The following is an 18,854-nucleotide window of genomic DNA, read 5'->3' as shown; positions in this document are numbered from 1 at the left end:
AGAAATGTGTCAAAATACACAGTGCATGAGGGGTCAGGGCTGTTTTGGCAGCAAAAGGGGGACCAAGACAATATTAGGCCTGCGGTCATAACGTTCTGCCTGATCGGTGTATGTTTGTGACACAGAAAAGCAGAAAACAGAACAAACAACAACACTGACACTCAAATGTCAACAATTTTAATCAAAACCATACTGAGGCATCAGCCCAAAAATACATAGCCATAGTGAATAAGAGAAAAGATGTTTCAGTTTGCAAAGAAAAACGATGGATTCAGATTTGCTTTGTAAGCATGCTGGCACAACACACATGTATACGGCACCAGGGCAATTAATTCATAAAATACAAACAACAACAATGCTATCGATAAGAGACAACAAGCCAACCCAGTATGAGTGGGATGGGGGAGTTCAAGACATCATAATGGCACATCATTGGATCATATGACAGCACAAATAAGACATTTTATTGATAAGGTACATTCAGTTACACAATCACATATTGACCAGAGTGTAGAAACTCGAGCTGGTCATTCTATTTTCACAGTTGTCATCCTCCCAACGTTCTACTAAAGAGAATAGGAGATATGTTAACATTGTTAGGGAAGATACTTGAATACAGAGAGAAAGGTTTAAGTGCAAGAAGGTATATTATATAGATAGATTTTTTTTTAATTCCCTCTATGTGACAGGATCATATTTTGCAATATATCCCGTTTTTTGTTTTTTAAAAAAAAATGTTTATGTTCAATATCACTAGGATTCTTAATCAAAACTTTTACATATCTAAAAAAATAAGAGTTTCTTTAATGCCAGTCCTTGTATTGTGCCTGGAAATACACTTGCACTACGCAGGATTGTCATTCACAGTAAATATCTTTCATGTTATTCCGAACATGGCATATTCTTATTTACAATCCACAAAAATAGCAGTATTTACATTTTCTTTTATGTTACACATAACCTCAGGTTTGTTCCGTACGACATGCACTGGCGGGAAATCAAAATTTTTACATGAAATTATACTATAAACAACATTCCAAATAGAGACGTTTGTACTGACCATTAGACCGTCTTATTCGCTTTTAGTTGTTGCTGTAAAAATCTAAAGACTAGTTTACATCTTAGTGTGTGAGGCTGTCTTGCTCTTCTGTGGAATGATAATGATCTTAGAAGCAACTACATGTTAGTTTTGTAAATGAGTAACAGTTGGTCAGTGTAAGGAATTGTCACGAATATGAGTGTGTCCATTTTTCCCATGTTATAATTGTAAATGAAGCTGGAAATGGTCTAAATGTTGCAAATCGACTGAATACTACAAGGAATCTTTAGCTTATGCAGCTCATATTAAATAATAGTGGTGTGGAGAGTGACAGGGGAAATTTAATGGTGAGCAGATCACAGTCTTTGAGTCTTAGGAAGCCATTCAATAGTAATAAAGAGATGGTGAATACAGTAGAGCAGAATTTTTTTTATTTTTTATTTTTCTTTTTCAGAAATCTACTTTTTTTTTTTTTTTTTTTGCTTGTGTGAGTTTTGCTTGTAGTGCATGTCTGAAAGTATTTTTGCCCTTCAAAGAGATCTTACACCCATTGTGTCAAAAATACGAGTTAAAAAATACTTAGCAATAGCGCAAAAAATTCCTCTTTCTCTAAAAAATTCACTCTTCTCTACTAAATGTTTATGATCACCTTTAGTTTCAAAAATTTGACTTAAACTGTGTCTGTGTCTGTAACTACCTCAATCGTAAAGCTACGAGTGCTGTCTTTTCTTATTATGTCTCCTAAAAGCACATTGTTTGTTTCCTATATGTGGATTTGGCCACCATTTTTTCTATATTTCCTCATGCTGAATTTTATTTTGCGTGGAAAAAAACAGAACATTAATACCATCTGCACTAAATGCAACTGTGTGGCCTTTCCAAAACAACAAATAATAGACAACAAATAATAATTATACATTGTGTGTTTGAAAAAATATTATTTACAATTCTAATTAAATTGAAATGCTAATCAAGTTGAACTGCTTCATGAGTCCTGCATTAACAAGACTGGAATGTTTGCTATTACAGTGATTCAAGTTGTCATGCTAGTTTATTTTTACTATGTTCTATGTATCATAATAACACTTTACCCTCATTTTATTAATTTTTTTTTGCTCATTATATACCTGACCTCTAACATTATAACGCAGCACATATCTCTCAATATTCATATAAAAGACACCAAGTGCCTGGATACAGTTATGTAAAAAGTCCAAACCAGCTGACAGAAACTTTGCCAAACGTTCCTAGTAAAATAATGCGCCACAAAATCTCTGAAAAAAGTGTCGTTCAAAAAAATATTTGAGTCGATTTGTATCGTTTCATATACCGTAATATCACTGTAATGTCCGTCGGCTCGGTGCATCCGAAAAAATTCTTATACAGGCACAGTTTCTAATCTCAAAACATAGATTAAGTCTCTCAGTCACTGTCAAGTCTCTGCATTTCAGTCAGTTGCAAATAACATCCGAACCAAGTTCAAATAAAAAATGGTTTCCACCACACATCCTAAAAATTGACAACAGTCTGCTAATGTTTGCAAATGAATTCTTTGAAATTGTTCAGACATTTTGAATGAAGACTCTCAGCCTATTTATAAATATTGAAAATAATACATAAACTGGCTATGAGGAATTTGAGGAAATGTTAGTCATTAGAACCGTTTTGTTCTTTCACTTTGCTCCTCAACCTTAAATATATACACAGGTGAGCAAAAGAATGCACAAACACCCCTAAAATAAAATAGGTGACTCCATAAAAAATAATCCATACTGCATGCAAACCTAATGCGTTCGAAATTTAAAGTCGATCTGACATTTCTTTTTTTATTCTGTGTCACACCAGACTATAGTCCTGATTTTATTTCAGGTGATGTCATGTGGTTGTTACCTAGGTCACTGGTCTTTGACCAATTGAGTCAGTTCAAAGATCGATTATGTCACTGGTGACGCTTGCCGAGTCGTCATGGCGACTGACTCTCAGGTAGCTCCTCTCTCCTTCATTGTCTGACCCCACCTTATCTAAATCAGGGGTAAGAAAAGGTCTGGTATCGTCTGTGCTCGGACTCAAGGCTCGACCCATACTAGGGGAGGGGTGCAGGGAGATGGGGCAGGAAATAGAAGAAGGCACAGGAGCTTGAGAGGTCCAGCGTGGCCCGTGATGGGTTGGTGTAGGTGGAGCGGTTACCTGCCGGCTTGGGACAGCGCTGGGGATGGAGCGGTTTAAGCCAGCAGAAGACTCTGTAAGCAGAGTATGCTCATCACTGCTCTCTGAGAGCATAATTTGAGGATCGCTGTTCCTGCGCAGCCAAGTCTCAGGAGATGGAGGTGGTGATGGAGGTCCCAAAGAACGGAACAGGCTTCCCCCCCTGAGCAGATGCTCCCGGTGCAATGCCTCATCAATACTGCGGGTCAGGTCAATTGGGGATGGAGGACGCAAGTCAAAGTCATAAAGAGAGATGGCTGATTCTTTTTCTCGGTCCAGACTGCTGCTCTGTGAGCACTGGTGTGGTCGACTGAGCGCTTGCAACCTTAGCAATGACCCAGATGAGCCCTCAATGCTTCTCTGGTTGCGTCCATGATTACTTTCTTTAGGTGGGTCCCGGTTTCTTATCAGGCTCTTGCTTATGTCTACACCTGAGCGTTCTTGTCCTGCCCAGTTATTAGGCAGCTCCCCTGCTACCCCACCACCACTGGCCCCTCCCACCCCATTGCTGTCAGATTTCCTACAAGGTCTCCCCTTCAGGCTTTGCACAATCTTTGCCCAGCAAGTGTGTGTTTCTGAAGAATTGGAGGATGGGCAGGGTGAGGTGAGGTCACCTGTGGCACCAACTCCCTGTCCTGGAGCTCTCCCCGTCTGGCCCCCTCGAGGTCTCCAGAAAACCCAGGAGCTCAGCAGCAAAAGACAGAAAGCCCATGTAAGTTCAAGTAGTCGTGCCCAGAACTGAACCAGCCACCAAGCCCAGCGGAAGTGGCGCCAGTCCCCTAGCAGTCCATACAGCCAAAAGCAGGTGTAAGCGTGCATCAGACAGCACACTGCCCCAAGAAGAGCACACCCTGCTAGCACACGTGCCAGCACCTTCAACTTCGACCTACCGAGCCCTTTATCTCTGGTTTGGCCGATCTGGACATTTGAGAGGCGTGGCAGAACCAAGAATATATACCCCAGGCACAGTACCAACCCAGCAGTCAAGGTAAGGGTCTGCAGGACCACAGGTACAGCAGGTGATAATGCAGGTGATAGCAGGTCAGCAGCTAATAGTAGAGTACATTGGAGAATGGCCATCACAGCCAGAAGAGGCGGATGCTGAAGAGGTGGAGGCATTAAAACCACCTCGGCCCCTTTTAGCACCAACACCACCATTGCAGATTGCACCCATATTAACAGAGGCAATGCTAATGTGTACAAGGCTGTGATCACTGATAACGGCAAAAGCAGACGAGAACCATAGGGATCAACCAGGAAGTAAATGGATCGGATTGCACCTGTCAGGAGTAGGAGGCCATTAGCGAGTGCTAGCGCTCCACGGTGAGGGCAGTGCATGTTGGGAGCCAGGGCTAAACCCAAAGCAGAGCCAGCAGTGAGAAGCAGGAAGAGGGCAGCTGAGCCAAAAACGTGCAGCTCCCAGGCAAACGACAGCGTGCGGCTCAGGTCAGCCCACACCAGCAAGGTCCGGTTTGAGGTGGTAGTGTCACTAAGTGTGTTTTGGGATTCAGGAGAGGAGCAGCCGCCCAAACCAGTGGCACAGGAATTTACAGGAGGGGTAGGTCCAGGATTAACTGACGGTATATTCACCAGGGATGGAGAATTTTCTTTATCTACATGTCTCGCATCATTGTCCACTGGTAGCAAACGTCCACGTCCCATGGGGAGAGACAGAGTTGTGCTTTGAGAAGTGGTTGCATCTGGGAAAACAGAAGCAAAGAAATGTGATGATAATGGACTGAAGGATATAAAATATACTATCGGCAGAGTTCTTGGTAATATATTGACACAATCCGTTTGAGTATATGGTTGAAGAAAACTGAGATTTGACGGAAGCTTTAAATTACTGATGGCTTTTTTAGTTATGAGACAAGATATTGGAGATTTTCTTTCAATCTGGGAGACATGCTATGCTAGCTCTAGCCACTAGAGGGTAATACATTGTCATATAGTGTTAAATGTTAGACAAAATCTGTTTTGAAGGATGAACTACACTCATTCATTCGTTCCTTTCCTGGGTAGAGCTAAATGCTAAATTCCAGTGAAGTGCTCAAAACAAATGACATTAATATCACGAGTTAGATGGATTGACTCATTTATTTTCTGTCAGGAAAAAGCTTTAGTATTATAATGAAACACAATGATTTAATTCTCAAAATGTCTTTTAAACTGTCATTAAATAAAACAAACTCCCACCCCATAGCCTCCTGAGGAGATTTGTATTGCTGGAAAAATGCTAATATGTTACAAATGCAAAAAACAAATACATTTTTATTACAAGCACCTACTTTACGCTTATATAAAAAAAAAAAACATTTGTACCTGGTAATATTTCCTATAATCAGGGGAGACATTCACATTCTGAGAATTAGCTATAGCTGGTGGAATAGCTGTAAAGTGTTAGCAATGTATATATACGTGAAACATGTTGGGATAGAATAATACAGTCACTCTATTTCATTTCAAACCTTTTATAAAGTTTACAGTTTTATGCTCAAGGCAAAATTAAAGATTATAGCTATAGGCTAAACATTAAGTCGAGCCTGAAAAGCTAGCATAGACAAACAATACTTGGTGATTAGCACCACACTGTTGGCCATATGGTTTGTTATTATGCTAAAACTGAACATGGTTTCTAAATATCACACACACACACACACACACCTTTTACAGTTTACCTGAACAGGAAGTTTGAGCTCTGAGCACATGGAAAGAGAAAGCAGTCTGGACTTCATTTTTCCATGTGATTTTATTGTATGATAAACATCTTTGCGTAACCTAGACATTTAGTAGATTTGATGGACTGCATGGAGTTTTGTTCTCCAACCTCTTTGCCTAGCTACCTTACACATTCAGTACAATTTAGGAATGGTTAAGGAAAAAAATGATATCCCAGCACACAGAATGTAATGGTTCTTCAGTTTCTCTTATTTTTGTAAGAGACATAATACAGGATTCAAAATCGGATTCACATAAACGTAAACCAGAATGTGTTGTAACAAAATAAGGTTCTGAAAGATATTGGAATTAAAATGGTTTTTCCTAAGATTTTTGGCACGTTTCCTCTCATATTGCCTGGGGGGGTACCGACTCATACGCACAAGCAGAGAGAGTAATATATAATGGATGACAAAGAAGAGCTTTGGTGAAGTTGAACGGAAACGGTCTATTCCCACAGAACCTTAATGCGTTTTCGAGTTATCCAGAAAACTCACATAACACCAAACACTCATATCTAGAAGTAATGTTTGCACATACTTCCACACCAATCCTTCAAATAAGCAAATGGTAATACAGACACAAATAGACTTCCGGTAACGTGAACGTCCTGTAACTGACGCCCGCTCCCAAACAGCAAGACGCCCAGATGTGCCGATCAAGTTTCACAGCTGGAGGCATTCACACAAACCACTCGCTTACACACACACACTCTCTCTGTCTCTCTCGCTCTATTTCTCTCACTTTAACCATCATGGTTCTCCTGAATCATTCACAATTTTCCGTTCTGTGGAGGTGTTTTAAAAAACTGTGATATTTCACAAGCAACAGGTTGCGACACATTTGAAGTAAACTATCTTGCAGGCATTCATATGTTTACTGCACCACTTTGTTACACTTGTCTCCTCCCTTCCTAGCACCCAGTTTATCCATCTGGTTCTCATCACTCTCTGAACTCCCTTGGCTCACTCCCCCTTTCTCCTCTCTATTTCCATTTACAAACCGTTTTTTTTTGTAATAGTATCTATCAGAGAACCTTGAGGAGCTTTCGTCCTTGCTCACTTTATCCTTTACTGCTCTTTTCTCTGCTAGCTGTTTTTGACTCCTCCATGCCTTGCTTTCATCTCCTCCTGTGCATATTTTCCCCTTGGGTCTGTTCTGTCTCTTTTCTGCAAACACGTATAGTTTCCTTCCACCTCTCTTCATCTCTTTCTCGCTTTTCCTCTGTCTGCTCTCTCGTACCTTTGAGCTTTGTCCAAAGTTTTCCCGTAAGACACCAGCTGCATAAATAATTCCACTTCATGCCAGTGACTTGTTCGTCATCAATGCACCCATTGTTTTCTAACACAACCATGAACTACAAATCCCATGATTGCCAAATTGGTTTTGTCTCTTACCTGCTGTGCTTTTCTGTTTTGTTGTGCTTTTTGATGGTTTGATCTCTGCTGTTTGCTGGCTGCTTATGGTAGAGACTGCTCCTTGAGATGCAGCTCCTACTGATTTCTGATTGGTTGTCGTCATTGTGCTTGTTAACTGAGTTGTGCTTTTCGGCTGTGGGATAGTTAAGTTGGCTGTGATTTCTCTTTGTGGTTGTGTCCTCAGGATAGTGGTTCCATTCTGCGATGGTGAAGCTGATGGACTTTCTTTTGACTGATGCCCTTTTGTAGTGGTATTGCCTTGCTTAGCTGATAAACAAGGAAACACGAAGAGGAATAAGAAATACTGAAAACACATCAGACAGGAATGAAAACATGTGCAGCATTCACTCACCTCCTAGATCAGCCCCACTTGTGTTCATCCTATCAGCGAGCACTGGGGAATGAACTGAGGTCGATGGTTTCTTATTGGCCAGTGTAGCAGTGGAGATTTTGGCCTGATGCAATAAGCCAGCTGTAGGCTTTATATGAGTGGTGGACACAGTTGTCAGAGAGGTATGAGATGCTTGTACTTGGCCAGCATCATCAGAGTCAGTTGATGAATTTACTAAGCTAATTACAGTGGGAAGTAATACAGCTGACATTGACCAGTCTTCTTTATTAGTGTCAGTAATTGCTTTTTTGGCCATTGTCTCTGCCTCTGTTATTGCAGTTCTGCCAGAATCTTGTTTCATGGGAACAAATGTAGTTGTTTCCTTTTCAGAATAGCCTCCAGTCTTTTGAAAGGGCAATGTAGTAACTGGCCTAACTGTGGAACCTTGAGTTTGACTGAGTCCACCTTTGGTTCTGTTTTTTGGTAACAGGGAATATGCTGTAAGGTCAACTTTCATATGCATTTCTGAAGGTTTTGTCGTTGTCTCCTCAACTATATTATTTATATCCCCCAGTTGCCCATTTGATATAGTGTCTCCGTCCTTATAGACTCCAACGGAAGCATTTCTGTCTGTTACTCTTTCTGACTTTCCTGGACCCGTTATTTGGTCAGGCACATCAGTCCAGCCTATTGAATGAGAAGGCCTTTGGCTCTCCTGTGTCTGATCGGATTGTTGTATAGTGTTGCCATCATATGAAGAAGAGTTTACATACACTTGACTTGCAATTGGCTGGATGAGACCAAGAAGCAAGGGGATCATTAGCAGAAGCTCCATGGAAGTGCTTGGCTTTCTCAAGGCACACCTGATCAACAACTGGTTGTTGTTTTCCATGTCTGCGCCTGTGAAAGAACAAAGGTATAATAGATTAAAAGAAAATCAGAAACACACGAGTGACTGGATTCATATGAATCTTGGAATGGTTCATGGAATGGAATGAATGAGGCATGACTAAGTTCTTCATGTGGGAAGCAATCTATATCATCTTTCAAATGTACTTCATGGAAAGTGCTCACTGGGGTTGTAATGCAATGCCACTATTTGTGTATTAGTGGGTGTGGCTTTTTTTTTTTTTTTTTTTTAAAGTATACCACTAGGCCCCTGGAAACATTGGGATACACTGGAAAAATATGGAGGGTGAAATGCCAGCACTTCTGCATGGTCTGTGAATTCGTGCTTTGAACTCAGAACCTCTCAGTTATTGTATTGAGACAGTTTTCTTTTCTCCTGTTTACACAATTATTGATTTTTTATTACCTGCCCACAATAATAACTTTAGTTGATTCTGTTTTCCAGGATGTTAATAAGGTCATTTGTCATGTTTAAATTGCCAACCAGGAAGGATGAATGAAAGAGTGGTGTTGTCTTTGTTTGTCCTTGGAGTGCCAGGTTAGTATCTGAACAATATATTCATATTTAGTTACATCCCTAGTGCACAGTCCCAAAAAGTGCAGAATCATCCCACAGTCTGTCTGTACTGTATACTAGTATAAGTGTCTATATGAACACAGCTTGCAGAAAGAAACACTGAACATTTTCATATGCAACATGGGTACTGGGTGTTTACTGGTGAGTTGATACAAGTGGCTTTGAACATGGAAATCAGTAATCTGTGCTAAACTGGAATTGATCATCCCTGCCATGCATCCCTGGTAACCAACTGAGTCCACCTGCAGAATGAAACCCATAGACCACCACTTATTTTCATTACTGAGCTCAAGTAGGAAAACAAGAAGCAGCTTTATTAGCTATCATCATTGGACCTCGTATCTAAAATGTGCAGCACATCTACAATAAACATTGCACTACTTTCACACATTACTATAGTTTGGAAATAGATTGTCAGACAAATGATTAAAAACAGCAACAAGCGATTAGCATACCCCTTAAAAAGGCAGACAAAACCTAAGGCGGGGACTGAAATTTCAGTATGACTCATTATAGCACATTGCATCTGTTTTTTTACTCAGGGTCTTGTACGAGATATATTCCAAAAACCGTAAAACACCTGTCAGCAACTCAGTCCAGCCTCTTCCCCAGCATGCATCACCGTGACTCATTCCCACCCCCGAGTGCTGAATCACTATGAAGAAATTCAGTGAAGCATTTCGGTCTAGTACAAAAGTCTCTGGAGTGTCATACGAGAGCTACAGCCATACGGAAAGAAAGGAAAGAAGAGCTTGGATTAATTTAAGCACTTAATGTAAGCTGTTCAATAACATTAGGAATATCAAGAAAGCCAAGGAGAAAAATGAAAGCTACAGAAGGAGCAAACGTTCATGGCTGAGTAAACACAACAGTGGAGAACGTTTGAAGAAGCATGGTAGAATGTGTAAAAGCGTGGTATAACCAACACAAGAAAACAAGTACAGAACGTATAAGAGAAGTCGAAGGTGTTTGTTTCACCATTTTTTGCGTTTGCCGTCTTGGATCCTTCCATGCTTTCTTGAAAAGTTTTGTGAGAGTCCTCTTGTTCGTCTTATTGTTCCTTTGACACACTCTGACACGCTTTAGGGCACTGGTCGGCTGTAAAGATACGGAGATAAGGAGAACATAAAAAACATGGTAATAAAGCAGGAAAGGCAGAGAAACGACAAGGAAGAGAAAGAGAAAAGACTGCAGATAAGACTTCTGCCTATGCATACTGTTAATATCACACTGTTATTATGTCAAGCTCTGAGGGGTGTGTGTGTGTGTGTCACTGCTGTAGCACGTGGGTGTGTGTGTATTTACTCTGCCTGATGATAATGGAAAATCAGACAGGCTTTGTTCGGCACCCAGGTGTTTTTTTTGGTGTGTTCCTATGAATGAACGTGTATGTGTTTACTCTATGCGCAACAGCCACGTGTGTGTTGTGTATATTTTGTGTGAATACAGTGATTGACACTAAGCACTAATGTGTGTACAGACGTCCTCACTAGGGCCTATTACAGTGGAAACTGTCTGGCCCTAAGGCCCTTCATTGTTGTCTCTTTCTCTCTCTATTATATATCACACACACACACACACACACACATACACGTACAGTAAGGATGATGTAATGCCCCAGAATTGTAACACACAGAATTTCTAAAGATATAGAATAGTTGAAATGCAAATGCCTATTTCCGTCCCCTAGGGCAGAATATCACTGCAGATCCTCGAACAAGAATTTCATTGACTTTCCTCTCTGTCTCAGTGTGTTACAGCATCACAACCAGAACACACACACTATTCATGTCCCATGTCACGGTAATCAATGTGTTTACTGTAAAAACCGTCAAATGTCCAATCTAAAACACTATAAACACCACATTATGCTACCTTTACCTCCCTCTCTCTCTCTCTCTCTCTCTCTCTCACACACACACACACACACACACACACTCATACACACACTAAATATGAGCATCAAATTCCTGCCTTATGGCCACATGGGTTATTTCAAATGTTTAAAAGAGATGCTTGTTTCTCTCTCTCTCTCTCTCTCTCTCTCTCTCCTCTCACACACACACACACACACACATATACACTGACTGACTCATTCCATGCCGTTTGACGTTTCCGTTAATTTCACTGAATGTTTCCAGCCAAAGACAGAAGTCTGTTTGTAGACAGTGGTATCAGAGCGCTGTCCTGAACATGTGTATGTGTTTGTGCGTATGTGTGTGTGGGAGTGGGGTTTATCTGCTCAAAGGATAGGGCTGAGCTAACCAGTCAGCATATTGCTGAATTCCCCCTTTTTTTTTTAAAGATAAATGTGCATGGCTTATTTATGTAGGGTGTGTGGGGGAGGCAGACGTGTATGTGTGTGTGTGTGTGTGTGCGCAGTGGAAAGGTATGGGGGGGGTTGTTACTGGTCGTTCTAACCAAAAGGATTCCACACATCCACCCTTAAGGAATGTAGGTAGTCTTTATCATCAGGGCAAAACCTGCTCCCTTTCCATCTTTACGCAAAAACAGACCCACTTAATGGGCACAAATGATCATGCACAACATATGAACCCAAATCAACACAACATGTTCGCCTGATACTCGTACTTTCCCTTTCTTAATTTATCACAAAAGCATAAAATATGATAAACAAAGGCCTATACAAGTCTTTAACTCTCTACAAACTTTCTGTTTTACTTTCAGTTTTGTGGGCATGCCTCAGCTGGCAACCACTATGATTTTATCAGGTTCTTATTGCCACATTCACAGCCCTAGATTTTCTGATTATTTTATTCTCTGTCCTCTCTCTTTCTTCCACTCTATTTTTCTTTCTCTCTCACTCTCTCTCTTTTACAATGTCGTGTTGTCTGATAAAAAGTCATAATGTTACTCCATTATCATGACACAAAACAGGCCAAACCCAGGTCATCTCATTCATAAGACTTGAGAGTTGCACTGACCTCAAAGAGAGATGCCCTGATACGGTATAAGTATCCAAAAAAAATATCCAGGATTCAAACTCTAAATCAGTATCGTATCGGGTTTTACATATAATTAGGTTGAATCATCCGATATCATTTATGCTGGAAAAAGCATCATGGCTCTGAGGTTGCACATTACTCAGCAGTGGAAGCTTGCAGAGTTTATTTAGACTTAATAAAACATTGTGAAGAATGTCAATGCCAGAATAAGACCATCATTTCACTACAAACTGTACCTTCCTTGAACAGTATTGCTGTTCCTACAAACTGACAAAGTCCTTCAAGCATCCATGCACTAGCACTTCTCACAATATATCACATATACTTCACTTCAGAGTATTGATTATAAGCTACAGCACATCGTTTATTCACTCCGGGAAGCATCTTGTAAGTATAAATGATTGGGGATGTGGTGGCTTAGTGGTTAAGGTGTTAAACTACTGCTTGGAAGGTTGTGAGTTTGAATCCCAGGTCCTTTATGCTGCCACTGCTGGACCCCTGAGCAAGGTCCTTAACCCTCAGTAGTATAAAATGAGACAAAGTGTAAGTTTGCTCTGGATAAGGGTGTCTGCCAAATGCTGGAAATGGAATAGAAATTTTATATAATATTTAGGTTCAGCGTGATAGTATAGCTGTTGATCTGAACAGCTGCCTGAAAATTATTGGATGCATGTGACGTTGTCAAGTCTTTTAACCTTGAGAACTATTCAAGCCTCAAATAATCTCACCTTCACCTCCAAAGCCCCTAAGCTGCTATTCAGGTCAGATCCAGTTCAAGCTTTGCATTGAATGGGTTTCCTGTGAAAATATGACTACAAAATGTGACTATGTAGTTTGTATAACATTATTTAATGCTGAAGAATAACTAAGTACATAGCGTATCTCAAATCCTGTATCATACATATAGTGAGTCAATATAAAGTTATAATTCAGGACTATTCAAATAGCGGAAGCTTATCATCTTCACTCATGTATCTTCAGTAACTACTATAACCTGAGTTCATCAGGGTTCTGTGTTCTGTATCTGTGCATTAGTCTGCTGGTCCATCACTGGACAGCATGCATACACATTTCCACCTAGACTGAATGAATGGGGGCGGTGGTAGCTCAAGTGGTTAAGACTCTGGGTCACTGACTGGAAGATCGGCGTTTAAGCCCCAGCACAGTCAAGCTGCCACTGTTGGGCCCTTGAGCGAGGCCCCCAGCCCACCCTGCTCCAGGAGTGTTGCATCATGGTAGACCCTGCGCTTTGACTCCAACTGCCAAGGATGGGATATGTGAAGAAAGAATTTCACTGTGCAGTAATGTATATGTGACAAATAAAGACAACTTAAACTGAAGAGTCTCCAGTTCATCTAATGTTTTTGGAAGGTGAGATAAAAACAAAGAACCCAGAGGAAACCTAAAAACATGCAAAACTCAAAACAGACAATAATCCAAGTCCAATAATGAACTGAGAACCCGAGGACCAAGGATTGCACAGATGAATGATATGACGAATATATATACCCTGACTGATTAAAATGTCTCCACTATCTGTGTTTACAGAAAAATTGCCAGTACCATCATACTAAACCCATTCTGTCAGCTGAACTGAAAACATTCATCTCAGACATTCATCTATTTCCTAGTACAGCTCATATTTTCCCTGGCAGACGCATAAACAAACCAATAGCAACTAGCAGTTTCTTTAATTTAGATTTTCTCCTCGTTTCGTTCGGTAACACAGCAGCCTGGCTGACGACACTGACGATTTGGTGCTTAAAAAACAACAATATGTGGAACCGCTGGATTTTACTCCAGGAAAACAATGGTTGTTTGCCAAATATGCAAATGCAAGACTGGCATGTTGAGGAAACATGATGAACCTGTTTAACTGCCTCATTTTAAAGCACCCCAAAGAAATCCAGATAACACTGGGAGCACATGTGAGTATAACGAGAGAGCATCCGAAAAATTGGACTGTAGCAAACTCAATAACAAATGGGTTTGACAGAGGTACTTGAGCAAAAAAAAAAAAAAACAAGTAAGCACTGGAAAGACTGGAGGGATGCCAGGGCATTTTACCTGGCAAAGGATATACAATTTATATTTTGAAAGTGATCTCTGTTTATTTATTTATTTATTTTTGTGAGGTTACGTTTTTAGTTTGCTCGCTCTGTTCAGTAAGATAAACAGTCCTGGTATTATTGTGAATCATATCATAATCATAATATGATATTTTGGCCAGATCGCTGTTACCCCTACAGGTAATGCTACCCACTGCACCACTGTATTGCCCTGTGGTGTGTTCACAATCCTTTTTTTTTTTTTGCTCTCCAATATCAAAAACTGCAACACAACCACAATAAGAAGTGGGATACATATCCATTCAGTGGGATTTATTTCTCCATCCTCGAGCCCTTTAAAATGAGGATGTCCATTCTGGTGCCTTTTGATGCATAGCAGTGATACAGTTAAAAGCCAATGCAATTTATGTCCAGTAGTTTTGTAGCAGTTAAACCCTGGCCTCAAGGGATCAGAGTGACAGATGACATCTCGACGCTAGGGCTTCATGCACACGGTTTGTGATAACGAAGAGCAAGCAGTGCCTCCTAAAACAACAGAAACGTGGGAGACTTTTCGGTCTCGCGAGAAAGAAATGAAAGAGCGCGTGCACAAGTCTCTTTTCAAACCGGGATTTATTGTTCATGAGAGCCTACTTTTTTTATGTGTAGCACATCACGCGGGTATTATTTTTCACGTTTCTTGTCAATGCACAGCTTTGGCACTATTTATATCGTGGTTTGTGTCGATAGGAATTGAGGGAGTCTTACCGCGGTAATCAGTCGCGCGTCATTATCCTTCGAGCATGAATCCTCTCACGCGCTATAGCGATGCGGAGATCTGTAGCGCTTAAAGCCAGCAGGCAGCCTGGTGCACCTTTACTGCATCGTAACACCCATTGAACGCGCGACTGAATTTATTATTATTATTATTATTTTTATTATTATTATTATTATTAGCTACAGAAATCAAGATGGTAGTTCGCTGCAGGGACACGCGCACTGAGGTGCCAGGGGTCGACTGCGCATCTGATCACCTTCCACGCGCAGATCACGCTAACGCAAGAAAGAAACGCGAGTGATCCATCCTACCTGAACTCCTCGCGCCCCGCTAATGAATGACGTGGGATATTTGTTGTTGTTTGCGTCGGGAGCAGCTACTGTTACAAATGTGCCGAGTCCGCGATCGTGTTCCCGAAGGTGAACCGAAACCCTGCCGCTGAGGGCGCTGGGTCAGTGCCGTCCTCCCTCCGTCTGTGTCTGGCTACTAAACTCATCTCTCAGTCGCGCGCGCGCGGTTTGCCTTACACAACTGCCTCCACTGACTGCCTCAATGCCTCCTCTCTCATTCTGGCAGACTTCACGTATGCGCAGTGACGTATGCAATTTTTTGCAATGGCGCAGTTTGAGCGTGTGAATTAGGGAGTGTGTGTGTGTGTGAGGGATAGAGAGAGAGAGAGAGTAACGTGAGGAGAACAGATTGAAATTCTACACTTATGTCTTGCTTTACAGCTTCACACACACACACACACACACACACACACACAGGTGCGCAGCTGCATCATTATTTTATTCCACTCCACTTCAGACCTTCTGTCACCTAACATTGGTAACTTTAATTACACAAATAAACACACCCAGGACTTTTCATTCATTTGGACCTTTAGCATATCTCTTTCACCTGGTGAGGTACTGTATATGTTTTGTTTTGTACTTTTAGAGTCCACCTTTATATCCTTATGTCCTTAAAGTCCAAGTGTGTACATCTGAACAATTTAAAAGTACACTATATTTACTAATGGCACATGATAGTATCAGCAAAGCAACGAGGGAAATTAGAGTTTATCTTTATTTATATAGTGTAGTTGTGAACAACAGGTATATACAAAACCTGCTGCTTTTAGGCTTTACATGCATAATACCTACAGTATGCAGACATAGCGCAGTCAAGTAGTACTCATGTGCTAGACTTTGACTTCATGGCTTGACATTGCGTATTACACATAATCTGGGAGAATCATAAGAAAACTGAGAAAAGTTTAACTTTATGCAAATACAGAGCGACCTGGGGCAGCGATGGGAATATCAGTGAGAGTGAAGACAGTAGAGAACACGATGCTTCTCCATTATCTCATATATGATGTATACATACACTGGTGAATTTTATATACAAACACTCTCTTTCCAGAAGGTTTCATTTTTAGCAGCAAGAAAACCGATTTGTTCTCAAGAGGAAAGCTAATGATAACCGTTACTATGGCAACCAGTAGTAGGCAAGCCTACTGGCTACTTAATAGTACAGAGACCGACGAATTGCAAAAAAATGAATATGTAGCATAATACAGTACATTTATTCCTTTGGCTGACATTCAAGTGATTTACAGTTGAGATACTGTAATAAAATATATATGGGGCTACAAGAGTCTCACTCAAGACTCAGCAGAAGTCGAGGTCATGGTGTCGAGGTGAGGGTGAAGGTGTACTTTTTCAATTACACTGATGGAAAATGGCCTTTTTGTGATTTATTGTATTGTAACTTGTACATATTACAATTACAGTTACTTTTGTGACAACAAAGAACTATCACACCCTACAAAGAACTGTCCCTCCTAGTGTGCCAATATTTTGAACTTGAAATGCTAGAATGAAGAGCTAGGAAAAAATAGTTATTATTATCATTTTCCTCACGAACCACTGCCGGAGGCAAATGCCAGGGAGCATGTCAAAACCACATGCCATTACTGACAATCTCATTTGGCGAGAGTTTAAGGACTATTGATACTGACAGAAATCTCAGAATAAAAAAACCCATTGTATTGTAATTTCTTGTGGGTGGCAGCAGATTACTGTGTGTGTGGAGCTCTTGCATTGTCTTTGTGTCTGCATCGGAGTTCTCCGGGTTCCTCCCACCTCACAGAAGACATGCAAGAAGGTGTGATTTAGTGTCTGAATATGTGTGTATCGTGCCCTCTGACTCACATCCATGATGTATTCCCGCCTCAGACCAAATGAACCTAGGACAGGCTCTGAATCCCAGTCAGGATACAGCAGTTTTATGATGATTTCATGTCATCATCTTGCCTACTCCTATGATCACCAACCTATGACTAAAGAGCCTCGGAACATGTAATATTAGTCATAAGATTAATCACAAGAGAAAAGGCTTAATACTATTGCATATATATATAAAGTTTTTATATAAATGTTTTTCTGAAACAATAACGTAGAACACTTCAAAAAGTGCACCTCTAACACACATATAAGCATGGACATGCTCGCAATTATTTACCATATATACACACACACATTCATCCATGGAAATACAGACATGTACACACACGTAAAACCGAAAATCCTTGTCATCTGAAATACCCCGTTTAGGCGTGAGGATTTCCGTAACACAGCTACACTGGCACTGAACATGCCAGGAAGATGAGCACACTGTGCTGGGTGATGACAGGGAGATGTGTAGTGTGTAAGTGTATGAAAGAGGCATAATAGTAGACCTTCATGTACTTTCACACAGAGGCACAAAGAAAAGATTCAGATAAAAAAAAAAAGTAGTCAGTGACACAAAGGAGCAGATTGATTAGCTACAGTGGTGTTGTGTTTATGTACAGTGGCCAGAGAGAAAGAGAGAGCCCTTCCGTGTCTTTGTCACAGATGTACAATGGCTGTGTTGTTCCCACACCTTGCAGTATTGTGTGTGTGTGTGTGTGTGTGTGTCGGACAGAGGGGACTTTTTCATTTCCATCCTTGTGCTGGCTTGCATGTAAATGCTGACATTGATGTTGCGTGTTTAAACAAGTTTACTTTCTTTTGTCTCAGTTCCTATAATGTATATAAGTACGTGGGCATGTTTTTATATCTTGCCAGGGAACAAATGTCCTTAGAAGGATAGGAATATCTGACAGTTTTGACATTGTGTGGAGGTTTGGCTGATCCCTGTGAGGAAAATTGCTTCTTCTTCTTCTTCTTCTTCTTCTTCTTCTTTGTTTCCTTTGTATTTATTTATGTTTATAAAAGCAACAGATCCATAGAGCCAAAATGATTTCTTCTGGTCAGTGATATGAAGATTCAGGTTAGATTTATGTGTGGCATAGCTTTCATTAACTGTATTAATTATTAAAGAAGAGAGAGAGAGAGAGAGAGAGGGAGGGAGGGAGGGAGAGAGAGAGAGAGAGACAGAGAGAGAGAGAGGCTTATTGTCATTGTAGTGATTCAATAAAATTGTTTGGTAGCTCTCGGAGACCAGTAGCAATAATAGAAAATATAAAAATTACACAAAAGATAAATGCACTAAAATGTAAAATATAACAATATATACAGCAGAATTAAGTCAGAGCAAGGTACTCCCAAGCATAGTAAGACAAACATGTGTGTGTGTGTGTGTGTGTGTGTGTGCACGCTCCATTGTATCCAACAAGCAGGCGCCTAGCATGGAACATTTGGTGGCTGTCTGTACACAAAATGGTTCCTAGCAAGCAATGGACAATTGCAGATGATAAATATCTAACTAGCAACTTATTAACAGCAACCTGCTGTGGTGTGACAGGAATAACACACTTCAGGATGTACTGAAAATTCGTATTACAGTTACTATTACCATCCTTGTTGGTAATAAATGTTGTTCAAAATTGTTTTTA

At 40.6% G+C, this 18,854-nt stretch overlaps 1 protein-coding gene across 2 annotated transcripts; it reads right to left on the bottom strand.

Moving 5' to 3' along the window:
• Positions 1-161: 161 nt before the first annotated feature.
• Positions 162-15,574, bottom strand: LOC131352784 (proline-rich transmembrane protein 3). 2 transcript variants are annotated; one of them, XM_058389178.1, is made up of 5 exons: positions 15,301-15,574; positions 10,176-10,295; positions 7,733-8,611; positions 7,360-7,647; positions 162-4,944 (listed from the first exon to the last, which is right to left on the bottom strand). In XM_058389178.1, exons 2-5 carry the CDS (start codon positions 10,207-10,209, stop codon positions 2,963-2,965), a joined length of 3,183 nt encoding a protein of 1,060 aa, XP_058245161.1. In that variant the 5' UTR covers positions 10,210-10,295; positions 15,301-15,574; the 3' UTR covers positions 162-2,962. The 2 variants fall into 2 exon arrangements, with proteins under 2 accessions (XP_058245161.1, XP_058245162.1); XM_058389179.1 differs by lacking the exon at positions 15,301-15,574 and adding an exon at positions 14,980-15,278.
• Between the last annotated feature and the right edge of the window lie 3,280 nt (positions 15,575-18,854).

The sequence above is a fragment of the Hemibagrus wyckioides genome, linkage group LG05 (genome assembly GCF_019097595.1).
Source record: "Hemibagrus wyckioides isolate EC202008001 linkage group LG05, SWU_Hwy_1.0, whole genome shotgun sequence".
Lineage (NCBI taxonomy): Eukaryota > Metazoa > Chordata > Actinopteri > Siluriformes > Bagridae > Hemibagrus > Hemibagrus wyckioides.
This window is presented reverse-complemented; position numbering and strand designations above follow the sequence as displayed.

Coding starts and splice junctions, on each gene's coding strand:
- LOC131352784 (XM_058389178.1), bottom strand. CDS start 10,209: ATGGAAGGATCCAAGACGGCAAACGCAAAAAATG. Junction 8,612..10,175: donor GACGGCAAACGCAAAAAATG/GTGAAACAAACA, acceptor GTTCTTTCACAG/GCGCAGACATGGAAAACAAC. Junction 4,945..7,359: donor AAAACAGAAAAGCACAGCAG/GTAAGAGACAAA, acceptor CTGTTTTCCCAG/ATGCAACCACTTCTCAAAGC.